The sequence below is a fragment of the Lolium rigidum genome, chromosome 6, assembly GCF_022539505.1.
Source record: "Lolium rigidum isolate FL_2022 chromosome 6, APGP_CSIRO_Lrig_0.1, whole genome shotgun sequence".
Classification (NCBI taxonomy): domain Eukaryota; kingdom Viridiplantae; phylum Streptophyta; class Magnoliopsida; order Poales; family Poaceae; genus Lolium; species Lolium rigidum.
Genome location: NC_061513.1, coordinates 329,367,316 through 329,387,200, shown reverse-complemented (window position 1 = coordinate 329,387,200; position 19,885 = coordinate 329,367,316). Strand labels below are relative to the sequence as shown.

Below are 19,885 nucleotides of genomic sequence, written 5' to 3'. Positions count from 1 at the left end.
TGAGGATTCCATGCAGAAGGCGATGCGCCGTAAAGCGGCACAAAATCTCGATTTTGATGGTATGGTGTCTTCTCATAAATCTAAATCGTTTATTTCATTTTCATCACCTGTTATTTCTTCTAAGCTTAATAGTTTAGGTGTGAGTTTAGGTAGTTCTGTTAATGAGGTTTCTGTTTTAACTAGAGTCTTGAAGCATATGGAATTTAATCGTCTTACGGTTATTCCAAAAGCTTCGACCATGTTGGACTCCACCTATTTAGAGGAGGAGGAAGCGATTGCCACATCGATGGTCAGCCTTCTTTCTCACCTAGTTGGTGAAGTGTCGGAGGTGGGTTTGGATGAGGACGACCTTTACTCTTTGTATGAGCTAAAGGCATCTCGCCGAAAATCCAAATCCTCCTCTAACAAGAAACCACGGAAACGGTCAAAAATTCCCAAATATCCAATTGTTTCCCAATGAATGGCATGTTTGCGAATAGCAGAGGTCTTGGTGACTTGGACAAACACTTACATTTTGCTGATTGCATTAGGGATCACAATTTGGATTTTTTGGCTATTTCTGAGACGAGGAGACGGGATTTCTCGCAAAGTCTTCTAAACCGTATATCCGGTGGTATAGACTTTACTTGGTTATCTTGTCCTCCACGTGGGAGATCTGGTGGTATCTTACTCGGTGTCAGAACGGACTCGATGGAAGTGTTAGCACATTCAGCAGGGGAATTTCACATCAAATTTCACATCCGTAATAGAGCTGACAATTTCATCTGGAGTCTAGTCGCCGTGTATGGTGCTGCCCAGGAGGATTATAAGGCCGCTTTTCTCCGTGAATTGTTGAATCTGGCAAAAGACAATCCCCATCCTATTCTCATAGGAGGTGATTTTAATTTGTTGAGATTTCCATGTGAGAAGAGTAGGGGTAGTTTTGACAATCATTGGCCTTTCCCTGCTCAATGCGGTCATTGACAGCCTTGGATTTGAGGGAGGTGTCAATGAATGTCGACAATTTACTCCGGGCTAATAGTCTTCCGTAACCAACATATGAAAAACTAGATCGCGTATCGATGGATACCGAGTGGGAATTGAAATTTCCAATGGTGCTCTGGGCGCGCGCTAGAACGTATTGTTGGTTTTTCGGATCATGCTCCCATATTATTATCCACCGGTTTACCTAGACCTCCATCTAACCGTCGATTTAAGTTCGAACTCTGGTTGGTTGGCTCGGGAAGGTTTTCGCACCATGGTTAAAAGAATATGGGAAAGACCGGTTGTAGGTTTGTCCCCAATACGTAGGTGGAATAACAAGATGCGTGCTGTACGCAGACACCTTTGTGGTTGGGCACGACACACAACTGGGATTCTTAAAAAAGAAAAACTACGACTTACATCTATTATAGATGACCTTGAAGCTAAAGCAGAAGTTCGTCCTCTTTCTATCAAGAGATTGAGCAAAAAAGCCAATCGAATGTGGAAATTGCAAAACTTCTGCGCGAAGAGGAGCTGAAATAGTACCAAAGATCAAAGGCCCAATTTATTCTTGAGGGAGATTCGAATACGAGGTAATTCCATTGTGTTGCTAATGGCAGACATAGGAAGAAACTCATTCGTTCTCTTGTCCAGGATGAGGGTACGATCGAGGGCCATGAACAGTTGAAGTCTTTCATTACGAGTTATTATAAGGGACTTTTTCGTGCTCCCGAGGAAGGTAATTTCTCGTTTGATGAGACTAGAACGGATGATATTCCGCAAGTCTCTCAAGCGGAGAATAATTTTCTTACTTCTCCGTACACGGAGGAGGAAGTAAGAAAAGCTGTCTTCCAAATGGAGCATAATAAAGCCCCTGGTCCTGATGGTTTTCCAGCTGAATTTTATCAGCATTTCTGGGATGACATCAAGTCTGACCTACTTTCTCTTTTTGCGGATCTTCATGATGGCCAGTTGGAGCTGTTTAGGCTTAACTTTGGTGAAATTATTTTATTGCCGAAGGTTAATGAAGCAGAAAGGATACAACAATATCGTCCTATTTGCCTTCTTAACGTTAGCTTTAAAATATTTACTAAGGTGGCCACGATACGGCTCAACACGGTGGCTGACCATGTGATCAGACCTTCGCAAACTGCTTTTATGCAAGGACGAAACATCCTCGATGGGGTGGTAGTCCTCCATGAAACTGTTCATGAATTGCATAGATATAAGTTGAATGGAGTGATCTTAAAGATTGATTTCGAAAAAGCCTATGATAAGGTAAAGTGGTCTTTCTTGCAACAAACTCTCAGAATGAAAGGTTTCTCTGATGAGTGGTGTGCGTTGATCAATAGTTTCGTCTCTGGTGGGAGTGTTGCCATTAAAGTCAATGATGATGTGGGCAATTACTTTCAAACCAAGAAGGGGCTAAGACAGGGTGATCCATTATCGCCAGTGCTATTTAATATAGTGGCGGATATGCTCGCTGTTATGATCGAACGTGCAAAATGAGAGGGCCAAATTGAAGGGGTCATTCCTCATCTTGTTGATGGAGGATTGTCTATTCTTCAATATGCTGACGATACAATCCTTTTTATGGAACATGACTTCGAAAAGGCTCGAAATCTAAAGTTAATCCTTTCAGTTTTTGAGCAACTTTTGGGTTTAAAAATCAATTTCCATAAAAGCGAGTTGTTTTGTTTCGGTGAGGCCCAAGATAATGTTGTAGAATATGCTGAGCTATTTGGCTGTGGGCAAGGTCAATTTCCGATTAGGTATTTAGGTATTCCGATTCATTATCGGCGACTAACCAATGCCGAATGGAAAATGGTCGAGGAAAGACTGCAAATTAGATTAAGTAGTTGGAAAGGCAAATTACTATCCTTGGGTGGAAGATTAGTTCTCATAAACGCGGTACTAAGTAATATGGTACTATATATGATTTCTTTCTTCCAACTTCCTAAAGGAGTCTTAAAAAGATTGGATTATTTCCGATCTAGATTCTTTTGGCAAGGGGATAGTGAGAAGCGTAAGTATCGATTGGCTAAGTGGAGTGTGCTTTGCCGTCCCAAAGACCATGGGGGACTTGGAATCCAAGATCTCCAGGTCAAGAACGGAGCCTTACTTGGTAAGTGGCTTTCTAAGTTACTAACCGAGGAGGGGGTTTGGCAAACACTTCTCAAGAGAAAGTATATTGGCTCAAAGGCATTATCTCAGGTTTTTTGGAAACCGGGAGATTCTCACTTTTGGGCAGGTCTTATGGATACAAAGAAAATTTTCTTTCCATATGGATCTTTCTCTATTAAGGATGGATCGGAGATTCGTTTCTGGGAGGATAAATGGCTCGGTAATGCCACGCTCCGAGAACAATACCCGGCATTGTACAATATTGTGCGACACAAAAGTGATACTATCGCTAAGGTGTTGGAAACTTTCCCACCGAATGTGTCGTTCAGAAGAAGTCTCATCGGTCCTAGACAAAACTCCTGGCATGTATTGCTACAGCGTCTTGAGATAGTTCAATTGACGCAGGGGTCAGATGCGTTTCGTTGGAATCTCACCGGGAATGGTGCATTTTCTGTGGCTTCCATGTACAATGCTTTGATTCATCCTGATATTCCATTCGATAATAATTTAAAGATTTGGAAGATGAGGATACCGCTCAAAACGAAGGTTTTTGCATGGTATCTTCGCCGTGGGGTCATACTCACTAAAGATAATCTTGCCAAACGCAACTGGCATGGAAGTAAGAAGTGTGTCTTCTGTCACCAAGACGAGACTATTAAACACTTGTTCTTTAAGTGTAAGTTTGCTAGATCTATATGGTCAGCTGTCCAAATAGGGTCTACCTTATACCCCCGAGTAGTGTTGCCAATATATTTGGTAATTGGCTCAATGGTGTGGCGGTTAGGTTTAAGAGTCTTATTAGGATGGGAGCGATTGCCGTTATTTGGTCGCTATGGCTATGTAGAAATGACAAGATTTTCAATAATATTTCTTCTTCTTTTATGCAGGTCATATACTGGTCTACAGCTATGCTGCGCTCATGGGTGCCACTTCAACGGTTGGAGCATCGAGACCTCTTTACGGAGGTGTCTTCACGGTTGGAGGATGCGGCGAGGGATATTTTTTCCCAACATTGGTGGCAGCGTTATCTTCGCCTAGGCCCACCTACTTAGTTTTGTTTTTTGATGTTGGAACTCTTGTAGTCGGTTTGTAACAGATATTGGTACGGCTGTGTGCATCCTAGTTATGCAGAGGCCGGGTCTTTTGCTTAAAGTAATAAAGTGTCCATTTTCAAAAACAGACTGGACCGGGATTCAGTAACATTACACTAGCAGGGCACGGCGTGCCATCACCCCTTCCATTCACTTTCCAATCTGCATCTAACAGCTCACAGCAGGCACATGCAAAAGGTGAAGGACACGCACAGACTTGTACAATGCTTGTCCAGTCTGAATCAAAATTCAGAACTTGCCCAGTCTAAATCAAAAGTGAACTTATAAACTGTACCTTGCACTATTTTAAGTATGCTCAGACTGCAGTTTAATGGACATATATGGAACAAAATGAAGCAAAGAAAAAAATAGTGCATCTGGACTGATATTATACAAAGGACAATTTAGCAATATTTGCGACTAAACACTGGAATTCTACACTTAACAGTGAGCATACTTAGCAATCTGTAGCAATTAGGCCATTTTCACTTGTACACTTTGGCCTATAAAGACTATAGTTAGCCTCCAAAATACAAAAGTTAACACCAAAATCCTATATAACCGATTTCTAGAAACTAGAATATATTTTCATCATAGAGACTATCATCATCACAAGTAGGAGCACTCAAGAGCTGAGTAAAACTGCCAATGACATTATATTCTTCATGCAGTACATGTGCTTCTTTCTTGTTGCCATCATTTTGCACTTCGACTTGAGGTTGTACAACAACATCCTTCTTTGGTTGCTGCCAATGAAACATCAGAATATTAGTAGATGCATGACAAGATCATATAGGAATTTCTATATTGCAACATACCTTTGCTCCTTTTGTCGTTGATGGGGCAGATTTAGTTGGCTTGCGCTTTCCCTTGCGCAATTTCTCCATAAAAGTTCTGGTCCTCTTAATATTTTTGGATTGTACCTCTTTTTTCTTCAATTGTGCGGCATTTAGAAAGTTGGCTGTTTGTTGCACATTTGGATCAATATTATCTTGTTACTTGCTTGTTTCCTTGCTTGGTTTATTCGTAGCACTAGCACATGCATTCAGTTTATCCTCCAACTTTGGACCAATGGATTCAATCGCATCTTCTAACATCAAACAACACTCCTCAGAGTTGGCTATTTTTTTGGCCAAGGTGAGAAATTTATAAGACAGATTCTTCACTCGAAGCGAGCTTCTAGTTGTGGATCTGCTACCACGTTTCTTCCTTGTCTGTCCAATATAATTCCTTTCTGTGCATCTCTAGTCCATCTCTTCAACACATAGTGGGCTGGCAATATCTTTATATTCATCAAGTCAAGAACTTTCAGACCATGTGCACACATTATTCCTCAAAGCCAAACATACAAGCACTAAAATCTGAGAGGATATGTGGTTCATCATCTTCACCTTCAACTTCATCTTCGCCCTTCACAGGAGATAAATGTTTGACGACATTCTGCATTATGTGAAAGGTGCACAATCCATGATATGATTCTGTGAATACTTTCTCTATTGCCTTTCCCATTGCTACATCTTGATCGGTGTAAATAGTTCTTGGTTGTCTTCCCTTATGTGCATCTAGAAAAGTCTCAAAAAGCCATATGAATGAGTCTTTTGTTTCATCAAACAATAGTGCAGCACCAAAGATAGTGGTTTCTCTAAACTGATTGAGCCCAAGAAATACACCAAATGGCCTATATTCTTTGTTTGTGCCAAAAGTAGTATCAAATGTCACAACATCACCAAAGTGTGCATAGTCAATGATCATTTTAGCATCAAGCCAGAATATGTTGCTTATATGCTCTTCAGAATCATATTGCAATTCATAGTGGAATGATGGGTTCTCAACTATTTTGTCTTGAAAATACTTCAACATACTGCCGGCTTGTCCAAAAGCCAACTCTCTTTGCCGCTTGCTTCGTAGATGATTCTTTTGGTCACGACAAGTGTAGCTAAGATTATGTGTCCCACCAACTCGACGACAAGCCAACTCATGTGCTTGTTTTGGCCTAATTCCAGTATCATCGGCTGTTTCAATGTCAAAAGCTTGAATTTCAGAAATTTTCCTTTGTGACGCCATCAAATGCCGGGTCTGTGGTAGATGAAGCAAGTGATTATGTTGTAGCACAACTTGGATGACTTCATAATTTCCAGTCAACCGATTCAATGAAAGAACCATCCGAGCCTCACAATTAGTCCTCGTTTCAGCTCTAAAAAGCTTCGCCACATGATCAGTTTGCCCTTTCCTTCGAACACCCTCATTGGAACAAACAAATCTGCATGAAGTTGCTTTACGGTCAATTTTGCTGATATTGCTGCCTCTCTTCCTAACATCAAAGCCTGTTCGACCGCCATATGCTAGCCAAAATTGCCAAGCATCATCTAGATTTTTGAAGTTCAGACCAGCTCTAGGTACCCACTTCTCAATTCCTGCCATTGCACCTCACACTGCCACAACAATTTCAGTCAAATTGGAGAAAACAGAGAACACCCAACTGTACACCTCCTCACTCAAATCTGCGAAATTTCAGATAAACATACTAAGTAATCGTTTATAATACCGAGATTTAAAAAATTGGCCAGCAAACACACACATCCATCAGCAACAATTTCAGAAACAGATAGGTTTTTACCTGATCTTCACCCAAGTCGGCATCGCTCGGTGTGGTCGGCGAAGGACGCAGGCTGGGCGAGGGCGACGGCGCGCGGTGACCGGCGCTCGGCGGGGCGGCGGCGCTCGGCAGCCGCGCGACGGCGCGGGGCGGGTCGGCGGTCGGCGGCTCCGGCGGTGCGGCGGCACGGGACGGGTCGAGGCTTGCTCGGCGCGGCGGCGCGGGGCGGGGCGCGGCGCGCGCCGCGGCGTCGGGGTGGGCGACGCTCGCCGGCGGCGCTCGACGGGCCGCATGCGCGCGAGCTCGTCTCCGCTCAACAGCGCCGCGCGGGAACAGTCGCGACCGCCCGCGAAAGCCTCTGGTCGTGCCCGCGTTGGTGAAAAGTCTGTGCGTGTCCTTCACCTTTTGCCTGTGCCTGCTGTGAGCTGTTAGATGCAGATTAGAAGGTGGATGGAAGGGGTGATGGCACGCCGTGCCCTGCTAGTGTAATGTTACTGAATCCCAGTCTACCAAAATGGAGCTGTCAAGCGTGTCATCCTTGCAGTACGGTGAAATGCCGTTTAGATTTTTTTAATGATCATTAATTGCAGGAGTATATGGACTTATTTTTTGCCTTTTAAATCTTCAAAAATCGCCTACAGCTCAACCCGCCTCCCCAAATCCAATCTAAACCTAGCAAAGAGTCCCTCATCCACACAGATCGTAATTCCTTCCCATCAGCGAGGCGATGGACGGCGACGAGGGTCCGCCGCTCAATCCTCCCGGCGACGGCGGCGACGGCGGCGACGGCGACCAACAGCAGGGTCAGGACGGTTTGCTGCCGGCGCCCTTTCTACCCGACGACGTGCTCGCCGACATCTTCGTCCGGCTCGCGCCACGCTGGGTCGCCGTGTCCCGCTGCGTCTGCACGTCCTGGTGCGCCGCCATCGACGTCCGCCGCCTGCTGCGCGCGGACCTGCTCCCGCTCTCGCTCCGCGGCATCTTCGTCCACTTCCGCATGCACAAGTTCCCGGCCTTCTTCTCCCGCCCCACCCCGCCCGCCGCCCCAGCGTTCAGCGGCAAGCTCAGCTTCCTGCCCTCCGCCAAGACCGCCGGCTGCGTGTGGCGCTCAAGCGAATCCTATGAGAGCCGGCAAAAATACACCATCAAGGATCACTGCAATGGCCTGCTATTGATCGACGAGTACGTGGTGAACCCTGCCACGCGACGCTGGGATGCTCTGCCCCCAGGCCCGCCCGGCCGCATCCACTTTATAATCTGCGGCGAGGAAGGCCTTGACGACGATGACACTCCGGTCCCGGAATCCATTGACAGCTATCTGGTCTTTGATCCCACGGAGTCAGCTCACTACCAAGTGCTCCGGATCTGCGCTATGAGTAGGTTGGTTTCCATGGATGATTTAAGCGAGGACGAATCCGAGTGCCCGGCATCTTCATGCACCTTGAATGTCCTCTCCTCAAGGACAGGTTGCTGGGAGGAGAGGTGCTTCGTCAGAGAAGGCCCTGCCGCAGGGACGATCGCTGAGGTGCAAGCTCGGCCGCGGGACGGTTCCGTCTACTGGCGAGGAGCGCTCTATGTGCATTGCGAATCTCATTTCGTTCTGAGGTGTGTACCTATCTCATTAGTTCATTTGATTTGATTCCAATGTGTATATCTTTCTTACAATGCTGAAAGCATTACCTAGTTATGTAAAGGAAAATAACACCTTTTGGTCCGAATTTGCAGAATATCCTTGTCTAGCAATACATACCGTGTAATCAAACCACCACCGGGTTATGACGCAAACAGATATCCAGTTCCTTGTCTACAAAGATCAGAAAAGGGTGTCTACTTTGTGTCACTTGATAACTATATTCTTAAGGTTTGGATCCTCAAGGAATCATGTGATGCTCAAATAGAGTGGGTGTTGAAGCATGACAGAGACCTCGAGCCCGTGCTAGCAGGTCACCGTATTCAACATGTTCATGGACCCTGGATGTTAAAAGGGATCAACCACAACTCATTCTGCACTCATATTCCTGAAGACAACAAGGAAGATATAGGTGAAGAGAAGCTTGAGTGGAGTTCTGACAGTGATGGTCTTCTTGACAATGAAGACACGGTTCAAGAGCGTACCTCTGAAGAGTGTTACTCCAACAATGACAGTGGTGCTGTTCTTGACAACGAAGATATGGTTCAAGCACGTAGCTACGAAGAGTGTTACTCCAACAATGACAGTGATGATGTTCCTGACAATGAAGATGTGATTGAGGACAACGAGAAAGCAATTTTTGAAGAGAATTTTGAATCTGAAGAGTGTTACTGGATTGACGATATATGTGAGATTGACTTCCTCGGGCTTCACCCATACAGAGAGGTCCTCTTCCTCTGTGAATCAGCCAAGACAGGACTGGCCTATCATTTGAATAGCTCGAAGATCGAATGCTTAGGTGATATATACCCAACAGATTATGTCAACTACGGTGGTTACGGGTACGATAGGGACGAAATGGACAGGGTCAAATATGCTTTTATGTATACACCATGCTGGATTGAAGAGTTCCCTAGAACAATTAATTTATAAGTCCATCACCAACATTAGCATTTGTTGGCCACAAGCCATTGGTGCAACAGCAGGAATGGGCAGAATGTGATGTTCAGGTCATCTTTGATATCTGTACTGCGAGTTGCTTTCTACTGGAAAATTTTACTGTTATGCCTGTTATATTTATTTCTATTTTAGTGCTTTATTCTTCAGTGGTTACTAGTACTACTTAATAGTTAATCCTGCCATCGCTATTTTATTTGGATCTCTGTTTGAGCCAAGTTACCAGCTGGCTTCAGACATCTCACTCCTTCCAGGGATGAATTGCTGGGTTGCAAACATTCGTAACCTCGCTTCAATAGCATTCTGAAGCAAACTCCCCATGACCGAGACAATGGTACATCACATCTTCTCTTTTTTTGACATTTATTTTCTTGCTCTTTTATTAATTGGAGGTATTCATAAACCTACATTGACACTAGAGCCACTTCCGCAGTTGGCATTTTCAGAGTTAAAACCTGAAAGGTTATACTTCATGTTTCTCCGAACCCCATTTACTGTAAGATCTTCAGATTATTGTCTCCGTGTGCAATGGCAATTAGTTCCTCATGGGCGAAAACTTTCTGGTGAGCTGCAGCGCAGCTCTCTCATTCTCTCCAACACGCGCGTGCTCACACAACTACTCTCTCTGTGCACCGCAAGAGTTTTAAGTTTCTGACCATTTTGTGGTCCAGCTTGATTCTTCCCAGTTCAGAGATATCCCTAGAATAGACCAAAATTTTCCTATGGCCTGCTATCCCTACTCAAATTTCTTTAGTCCAGGTAATATCTTGTCTCTGCCTTTTCATGAGTAACAGAAATGCAATTACTTCCTTTTCTTGAAAATAGTTCATAAAACTTATAGTACGTGCTTGCTGTAATATATATTATTTATGTGCTAAATGGTTGACATTTAGGAACAAATTGCACCAATTATTTATTTGTCAGGCTGGTGATCATTGAGATTTGAATTTATTGTCATCATTGTACTTAGCTAGAATAAAATTAAAAATATAGCATTTGCTTTCTGGTCATTGCTATATGCATGGTAATATATTTTTATACCACTTGCCTTTTCCTTCTTCATGCCAGTATTTTTCAAGGCGTTGCAGCTATGTATGTTATATGATCTAACACTCATACCAGACTACCAGAGCAATCTTTGAGTTTAAACAGAGTTATACATGATGTCTGAATTCTTATATGGAATACAAACACGCTCAAACTAATATCTTTTCATCTTTGGTGCTTTTGATACACATTTATATCCTCTGTTGACTGTTGGGTGCGCCCTCCTTTTGTTTACAGGGAGATAAAGTGTTGATCTGGTCTGGCGATGGTAAAATTAACAGAAACCAAGGTCAAAATTACAATGGCACTGCCCGTTAATTTGATCATGCTAGTTGCGACAAACAATGCAGCCATGTTCATAGAATTTAGAAACCAGTTTCACTCTCTTGATTTCAAAATAGATACTCTTTCTTCACATGCCAAGGCTACTGAAATGGTTCTTCTATGACATGTACCCATATTTGAGCTCACATCACCATATTTTTGTTTCACCGCTTGTTGCATCCCCATTCTTACAAACAGATCGAAGAAATTACAGGGCGATACAAGGGAGTAGAAGACAAAAAAACAAAAAAAAAGCAAATTAGAAAAACAAGGGAGTACAAAGAGGAGGTGGGAGGTAAGCATCTGAAGCCAACAGAAGCCCCCGGGAGGCCAGCATCTCAAAGGACGACCACCGTGACTTGGCAAGGCGAGCTACGGGCGACGACGAAAGACCTGCAGAACCGAGACCAAGCATAGTCGAAGGGCGTCGGATAGCCGTGACTGGGGCGACGACACCGGTGTGCCGACCCCGTGGTCGAAGGGCGATGCAGAGTCGAGTCACGCCACAAGGCTCGAACCGGAGCAAAGTCACAACAGGATGCCACTTCGAGGGCCTCGAGCCGACCGGTAGGGAGGATCTCCGGTGAGAACCTCAACCCCATAGGCCAACCACCCAATGGGACAAGTAGCGGAATACATGGAGACCAAACATGAGCACACCATGAAGCATCACCGGCATGGTCGAAGGGCGTCGGATAGCCGAGACCGTGCGACAACACCGGTGTGCCGTTGGCGAAGCCGAAGGGTGTTGCGCCGCCGATACCAAGCACAGTCGAAGAGCGTCGGATAGTCGAGACTGTGGCGACGACACCGGTGTGCCGGCCTCGTGGTCGAAGGGCAGCGCAAGCCGAGGCTACCCCAGGACGTCAAGGTAGCTCAGCCCGGGCCACCATATGTACGAACTCGCCTATATATGTTAAATATCATTCAATTTCTCTTATGTTTGAACGAGTTTCGCCCAATTTTGTCTGAATTCGCTGTATTTCGTCAAAAACTTTCATCCTTCCTGAGCTCGCCGCTGGGAAAATGAGCCTCCCCAGGCCAAAAAAAAAACATCCATCCGACGCTAAATAGCGCCGGATTTTAGCCTGAGGAGCCCCAACGGCGGCTGGAGATGCTCTGACACCTAGAAGGAGGGAAAGGAGGGCGTCGATCATCTCTATACAACAGATAGATCGACAACAACCTAACTACCCTCCATGACACGATATGTGACGGTACAATATTTTGTACATTAACAGATTGTACGTACGTATGTGTGCATACACCAGGCGTAGCTGCTGTCACGTACCTCTCGCGTACCTACTACTCCCGTAGCAGTCCAGTAATTGCAGTGGCGCCGATGTAATTGCAAGTGTGCCCGGCGCCTGCGCACGTACGCCGAAGCGGGCCAGAGCTGGCACGGCGCGCCACGCGACGACGTACTTGCTGCCCGCCCCGCCGCGCGGCACTGTCAGCGTGGGCGACCACACCGGTCGACGACCGACGACCGACGAGAAGACGCAGCGAAGAACATCCACCGCATGTCCTCCGCCCGGCCGACCACGCCTTTCGCGGCGACCGATGCGCCATCGAGGTCGAGGGCCGGCCATGCCGCCGACGCGACGGCACGGCTGGGTGGCGCCAAGCGGGAGCACTACACTACACTACACGGCGGGACGTCTCGGAGTGGACAGAAAGACGACGGGGCATATGCAACGCATTGCGGATAGGGGAAGAAAAGCAGCAGCGGCACGCGAAGCGCTGTCGCAGACGCATCTCATCTTTCTTTCTTGGACGGAAACAATGGTGCTAGGGCGTGCACATCAAATCGGCCGGGAAAGCGCCGCCGCGAATCAGCCTTTCTCCGTGTTCTGTTCCAGTTTCCCCCGAATTCCACACGCAGCATGCTGGGTGGTGGTGCTAAAGCTGCCACTCGGACACAGCCGTCTTTTCACCGCAACATGGTGTTTGCTCGGGTCAAGCCTCGGCACTGTCCATGTTCCGTCCAGGCCAATCCACATTCACATTTTGCAAAGTACAGTATAAAAAAGAAAATGAAATGCTAAACTATAGTAAGAACTAACTGTGATCTCAGTTTCAACTTAAACACTTACCTTTTAACTGATAACTACCACGTGGTGGTGTTCTTGCGCCTCCGCCCGGGTGCTCCGGGGGTAACCCTGATCCCTCGTGGGATCGGGCGAGGGCGACACTTTCCTGTGTCGTTTTGCCTGCTGGGGTCCTCGCCTTGGTTGTTCCGTCGGCCGGAGGGAGCTGTGGAGCGGGTTGGTTGTCGGCGTCGACGAGCGGTTTGGCTTCCTCGACTCGGCGGTCAGGCGAACACGTCTTCGGTTTCGGTGTGCTCCGGGTGAAAACCCTGCACCGGCCTCGGCCGATGCCGGTGATGGCGGCGCTCTCGGACGTCGCTCCCCTCGTTGGAGGCATCACTGTGGAGGCCCTTCACTGCAAGTTTGTTGTTCGTGTTGTCTGTCATGTCGGTTACGCCCTCGGTTTGTCTTCGGCTAGGTGGAGCGCGACCCCGGGGGTCGGCGTGGTTGTCGGAGCGGCGGCTTCGTGTTTTTGCCTCCGCATTGTGGCGTTTTGAGGTGTTTTAGGGTGTCGGCCTTGGCCACTGGGGTGGCTAGGCCGTCGGCTCGTGTGGTGCGCGGCCTCGGGGTCGGCGTGTTGTGTTGTGTTGTATCGGTTTTCGGCTGGTTTCCCTCATAAACTGGCCATTCTCTTCTCCTATATCAATGAATGGCAAGCCTCTTGCCTAGTTTCAAAAAAAAAAGATAACTACCACGAATCAAGAAGCAAATCTAGTTGTTTAGATATTTTTCTTAGTTGGATACTAATTAGTGTGGTGTTTTAAAGACCAAGCTACATGTAACTCTTTATTTTCAAACATTCAGAAATTATATTTTAAAGTTTCAAAAAAATATGAAATAAAACTCTAGAAGTAGCCAATAATTGATGTACAATGCTAAAAAATCTCAATGCCAACTAATTTTTATTTTAGGCTACACGATATTAACAAAATATGGCCTATTTTATAGTTTTGAAATTAGCACTATTAAATATAAAATATGTCAGCGTTTTTTTTTTGTGTACCCTAGAATATAAAGTGGTATTTTTTAATAAAAATTCATCATTGTAGTATACATCATTAGCTATATACAAAATTTTAATTCAGATTTTTTGAATCTTTGAAACACGAATTTTAAGTGTTTATGTATAAAGGTTACATGTAGCTCGGCCTTCGTTTGAACTTCTCCATGACACCAGTCCTTAGCTTAAAACTAAGAAAATCACTAACAACAATGCACGCCGCCGATGTCTTCCATGAATCGGGCGTGAGGGAGTAGGGATGCCTGCTGGGTGTGGCGGCGGGGCGTGTAATGTCCTTGAAGCAGAAAAGAATTCGATCGAATCTGGCAGGGAGGAGGCGGTGTCGTCTCGATCTGTAGTTTGCGGATAGGAGGCATAGTACACAAGAGCGACGCACGACCGTCGAAGCAGCCGGTCTATGGAAACAAACCGACGATACCAAACGGAAACGAAACAAAACGTTTATTGACTTAGGCGGTGGCAATAGCATGTAATTTCGATTCAAAAGTATGGGAAATTTTAAAACGGACAAAAAAATGGAAAAAAACCTTACTTTCTTTATTACTAAATATAGATTTATAATATGGAGGGATAAGAGAAGACTGTCTTCTCCCTTACTGCCATGCATATTTCCGGTGGCTACCACCAAGCAATCAACGATCTCTATAAATTTGCCGGCCGCATGCGATCCACCAGTATTGCAAGTAACCACTCATGATTTTTTAGCACAACCTTAAATACTGCCTAAAAAATCGTCGGTTTCAGCCCCAAAATATGTACTGTACTCCATTAGAAACCGCATGCATGATCTCCAGCTCTCCGGTGAAATCTACACTTAATTACGCATTAATGCAGCTCGCTGGCAATGAAATCGTCTGTCCCATTAATTAACCAGGTGCCATTTTTTTGGTCACACCGACCCCCTATTAATACGGGAGCGACTGCGTCTCAGGCGACTGAGATCTGGTTAAGTCTCAGTCGATGGCTTTGCGTCCACCCCTGTAGCGTGCATTCCTAGTTTGCCACTGGCCTCGTCATTTAACTTGTTATGTTTCCCCTCCAACTGATCTGATGTAGCATACGCTAGCACTGTAGGAGCGCTCAGCTTGACGCAGCCCAAGAACATCCACACTCGATCAGGCATGAAGCATAATGAAGTCAAATAAGGTTGTACTTAGCTTGTGCGTTCCTCTCTTTGGAAAATTGGTTGCTAGTTGCACCTTTTTAAAGGAAAAGTGCAACTTGTATCAAAATCGGTCTGAGTTACACTTATTTTAGGAAAAGTGCAACTCATGTCGACCACCGGTTACTAGTTGCACGTTTCTTCAGAAAAGTGCAACTTGTACCGACCACCTAGTTGCTAGTTGCGTATTTCGTGAGAAAAGTGCAACTCGTATTAAAAACCGGTATCTAGTTGCATTTTTTTTACAAAAAGTGTAACTCATATTAAAAATCCCAAATTGGTTGTTAGTTACATATTTCTTGAGAAAGTTCAACTCATTTTAGATATCGGTTGTTAGTCGCACATTTTTTGAGAAAAGTGCAACCTGCATCGATCACCGGTTGGTAGTTACATATTTTCTGAGAAAAGTACAATTCATTTTAAAACCGATATTAAGGTGCAATTTTTAAAAATACAACTCGTATTGAAAATCGGATGAAGTTGCACATTTCTTGAGAAAAGTGCAACTGATGTCAGATATCGGTTGCTAGTTGCATATTACTTGAGAAAAGTGCAACTTGTGTCGACCACCGGTTGCTAGTTATATATTTCTCAAGAAAAGTGTAACTCATATTATACTGTATGTTGTGATTTTTTTAGAAAAAGTGCTACTCATATTTAAAACCGCTTGAAGTTGCACATTTCTTAAGAAAAATGCAACTCTTGTCGGATATTGGTTGACAATTGCACATTTCTTGTTAAAAAATCCAACTAGTATTGAAAACTGATTGATAGTTGCAGATTTCATGAGAAGATATGCAACTCATATTAAAAACAGATCGAAGTTGCATATTTCTTAAAATAAAGTGCAACTTGTATAGAACTTGGTTGCTAGTTGTACATAAAACGATCGCTCGTGTTAAATCGGTGGGAGTTGTACATTTTTTTATAAGAAATCAACTTATTTGGAAAACCTGGTAGGTAATTACACGTATCTCAACATAAAATGCAACAGAAGTATAAAAATATACAGAAAAAAATAAAAAGAAAGACTAGAAAATTAAAAATATTAAAAAAGACAAACAAATGAAACAAAGTTTATCCAGTATTTCTATATGAGGGTACCGTTTTGGTGTACGTCACAAACGTTGCTGTGTCGGGCTGGACGTAAGGGAACGGAGCTTTCCACACTAGCAATTCGCGTCGCTGGATCGAATCCCAGCAGCAGCTTTGCCATTTCTTTTTCTTTCCTCTACGGTTGCACGAATCTCCAAAAAAATCTGATGGCCTTCAGGTCGACTGAGACTAAAGAATTTCTCAGTCGCCTGATCAATAGCAAATCCGTATTAATACTGCCGTGTACTGCACTTCCAGCAGCCAGACGTCTTTAGCAAGCGATCTACTACGAGATATACTCTTCCTTGGGAACACACAATGGCGGGCACGACGGTATCTCGCGCTCTCCTCCTGCTCGTCGGCGTCGTCCTCACGGCGCAGCTGTGCGGTTGCACGGCGGACGTCGGTCGCGGCGACGGGTTCAGCGTGGAGTTCATCCACCGGGACGATGTCAGGTCGCCGTACCACGACCCGTCCCTCACCGCGCACGAACGCCTGCTCGCGGCCGTCAGTCGGTCCACGGACCGCGCCGCGGCGCTCTCGCGCTCCCGCGTCGGCGGCGGCGCCATGAGCGAGGTCACCTCCAGGCCGTTCGAGTACCTGATTGCCGTCAGAGTCGGCACGCCGTCCACCCGGATGCTCGCCGTCGCCGACACCGGCAGCGACCTCGTCTGGCTCAAGTGCACCGACAACACCGATCCGAAACGCGCCCCCGCCCCCGGCAAGGACGTCGTGTTCTACCCGGCTAACTCGACGACGTTCGGCCACGTGGACTGCAAGTCCGGCGCGTGCCGCGCGCTCAATGGCGCCTCCTGCACCCCCTCCAACCACTGCCGGTACCTCTACACGTACTTCGACGGCTCCCGGACCAGCGGCCTCCTGTCCACGGAGACCTTCACCTTCCACGACGGCGTGACGAGGCACCGCGACGAGGCCGCCTCGTTGCGCGTGGCCAACGTCAACTTCGGCTGCTCCACTCAAAACGCCGGCACGTTCCCGGCAGACGGCGTCGTCGGCCTCGGCGGCGGCGCGCTCTCCCTCGTCACGCAGCTCGGCAACGACGCATCCATCGGCAGGAAGTTCTCCTACTGCCTCGTCAACTTCTTCTTAAACGCCTCGTCAGCGCTCAACTTCGGCGCCCGCGCTCATGTGACGGAGCCGGGCGCGGTGACCACGCCGCTGGTCCGCTCCCAGGTGGACACCTACTACACCGTGAAGCTCGAGTCCGTCAAGATCGGCAAGTCCACCTTCCAGCCGCACCCGCACGGGTCCTCCCTCCTCATCGTCGACTCTGGCTCGTCGCTGACGTTCCTCGACAAGAGCGTTCTTGACCCGCTGGTGGAGGAACTGACCAAGCGGATCAAGCTCCCGAAGGCGGAGTCGCGGGAGAAGCTCATGTGCTTCGACATCAGCGGGGTGCCTATGGGACAGGTCGTAGCGATGGTACCGGATGTGACGCTGGAGCTGGGCGGCGGCGCGGCCGTGACGCTCAAACCGCAAAACACGTTCGTGATGATGCACGAGGGGATGATGTGCATGGCGCTGGCGGCAGCGTCGGAGCGGAACCCTGTGTCGATCCTCGGCAACATCGCGCAGCAGAACATGCACATCGGCTACGACCTCGACAAACGCATCCTAACCTTCGCACCTGCTGACTGCGCGAACTCCTCCCCTCCTTCGCCGCATTAGCGGATAAATATCAGAATCTACGGGTTAAAGTCTATTGAATACAATAATTTGAACCTCAACCTATCCAACAATTCAGTAGTCGTCCCACATATATATGGAGTGACTTGATTTTTTTTCAAACGAGCCAAAAGCTTTATCCTCTAGTTCTGATATTTATCATCATAACTATGAGGTAAACTGCCCGAAAAACTGTTATAACACGATACCACACGCTAACCCCGAGGCTATGCTCCACACGGGTCGACGACCAATCAGGTCGACACCACACCTCAACGCAACAGGCGGAGGCGAAAGACCGGAGCCACCACTCCAACTACCACGCCGGCCCCAAGGCCGCGCCCCGCCTGGCCGAAGACGAACCCGCCTTCGTCGAACCACCAAAACACTCCACAAGCCCCTCTGTTCGGTGGACGTCCAAAGTGAGGCCCCAAGAGGCAAAGCGACACAGGAGTGCCGCCCACGCCCGATCCCGCGAGGGATCTAGGATTTCCTCCGGAGAGCCTGGGCGGAGATCAAGAAACACCCGCTTCAACGACAACTTCAAGAAGGAAGCGGCGCCCACGGGCGTCACCGCCGTTGGTTTTGGCCGGCCACCAAGACAAAGCTTTCACCCAGCAAAGAGTGCCAAAACCTCGCGCCCGCCCAACAAGGACCGGCACAAACCACCACCTGCATCCGCCGGATCGCGATCTCCGGAGAACCGCCGCACGCACCTCGCCCCGCAACCTCAAACGTTCGTCCTCTTGCAGCATCCTCATGGACAACCTCTAGACGCCGCCGCGCAGCCCTCCCAGCCTAGGGCCACGGCCAGCACCTTGATACGTCTCCAACGTATCGATAATTTCTTATGTTCCATGCTACTTTATTGATGATACCTACATGTTTTATGCACATTATATGTCATATTTATGCATTTTCTGGAACTAACCTATTAACAAGATGCCGAAGAGCCAGTTGGTGTTTTCTGCTGTTTTTGGTTTCAGAAATCCTAGTAAGGAAATATTCTCGGAATTGGACGAAACTTTCGCCCAGGGTCCTATTTTTGCACGAAGCTTCCAGAAGACCGAAGAGATAACGAAGTGGGGCCACGAGGCAGCCGGAGGCTAGGGCGGCGCGGCCCGGGCCCCGGCCGCGCCGGCCTACCCCCTGGGCACCTCGTGTGGCCCCCGCGTTGACCTTCCGCCTACGTAAAGTCTCCGTCGCGAAACCCCCGGTACCAAGAGCCACGATACGGAAAACCTTCCGGAGACGCCGCCGCCGCGAATCCCATCTCGGGGGATTCGGGAGATCGCCTCCGGCACCTCGCCGGAGAGGGAATTCATCTCCCGGAGGACTCTACACCGCCATGGTCGCCTCCGGAGTGATGAGTGAGTAGTTCACCCCTGGACCATGGGTCCATAGCAGTAGCTAGATGGTCGTCTTCTCCTTGTTGTGCTTCATTGTTGGATCTTGTGAGCTGCCTAACATGATCAAGATCATCTATCCGTAATACTATATGTTGTGTTTGTCGGGATCCGATGGATAGAGAGTACTATGATTATGGTGATTATCAATCTATTGTTTATGTGTTGTTTATGATCTTGCATGCTCTCCGTTATTAGTAGAGGCTCTGGCCAAGTTTGTACTCTTAACTCCAAGAGGGAGTATTTATGCTCGATAGTGGGTTCATGCCTCCATTAAATGCAGGACGGTGACGAGAAAGTTCTAAGGTTGTGGATGTGCTGTTGCCACTAGGGATAAAACATTGATTCTATGTCTAAGGATGTAGTTGTTGATTACATTACGCATCATACTTAATGCAATTGTCTGTTGCTTAGCAACTTAATACTGAATGGGGTTCGGATGATAACCTGAAGGTGGACTTTTTAGGCATAGATGCGAGTTGGATGGCGGTCTATGTACTTTGTCGTAATGCCCAATTAAATCTCACTATATTTATCATATCATGTATATGCATTGTTATGCCTTTCTCTATTTGTCAATTGCCCGACTGTAATTTGTTCACCCAACATGCTTTTATCTTATGGGAGAGACACCTCTAGTGAACTGTGGACCCCGGTCCTATTCTTTACATAGCATACAATCTACTGCAATTG

At 46.9% G+C, this 19,885-nt stretch overlaps 2 protein-coding genes across 2 annotated transcripts; one reads left to right on the top strand and one right to left on the bottom strand.

Annotated features, from left to right (window-relative positions):
• Positions 1 to 5,504: 5,504 nt before the first annotated feature.
• On the bottom strand, positions 5,505 to 6,809 carry LOC124664776 (protein FAR1-RELATED SEQUENCE 5-like). The gene is made up of 2 exons (XM_047202218.1): positions 6,796 to 6,809; positions 5,505 to 6,679 (listed from the first exon to the last, which is right to left on the bottom strand). The coding sequence occupies exon 2, from the start codon at positions 6,597 to 6,599 to the stop codon at positions 5,505 to 5,507; it is 1,095 nt and encodes a 364-aa protein (XP_047058174.1). The 5' UTR covers positions 6,600 to 6,679; positions 6,796 to 6,809.
• Positions 6,810 to 16,418: 9,609 nt separating this feature from the next.
• On the top strand, positions 16,419 to 17,789 carry LOC124664775 (aspartic proteinase CDR1-like). The gene has a single exon (XM_047202217.1). The coding sequence runs from the start codon at positions 16,419 to 16,421 to the stop codon at positions 17,787 to 17,789; it is 1,371 nt and encodes a 456-aa protein (XP_047058173.1).
• Positions 17,790 to 19,885: the final 2,096 nt, after the last annotated feature.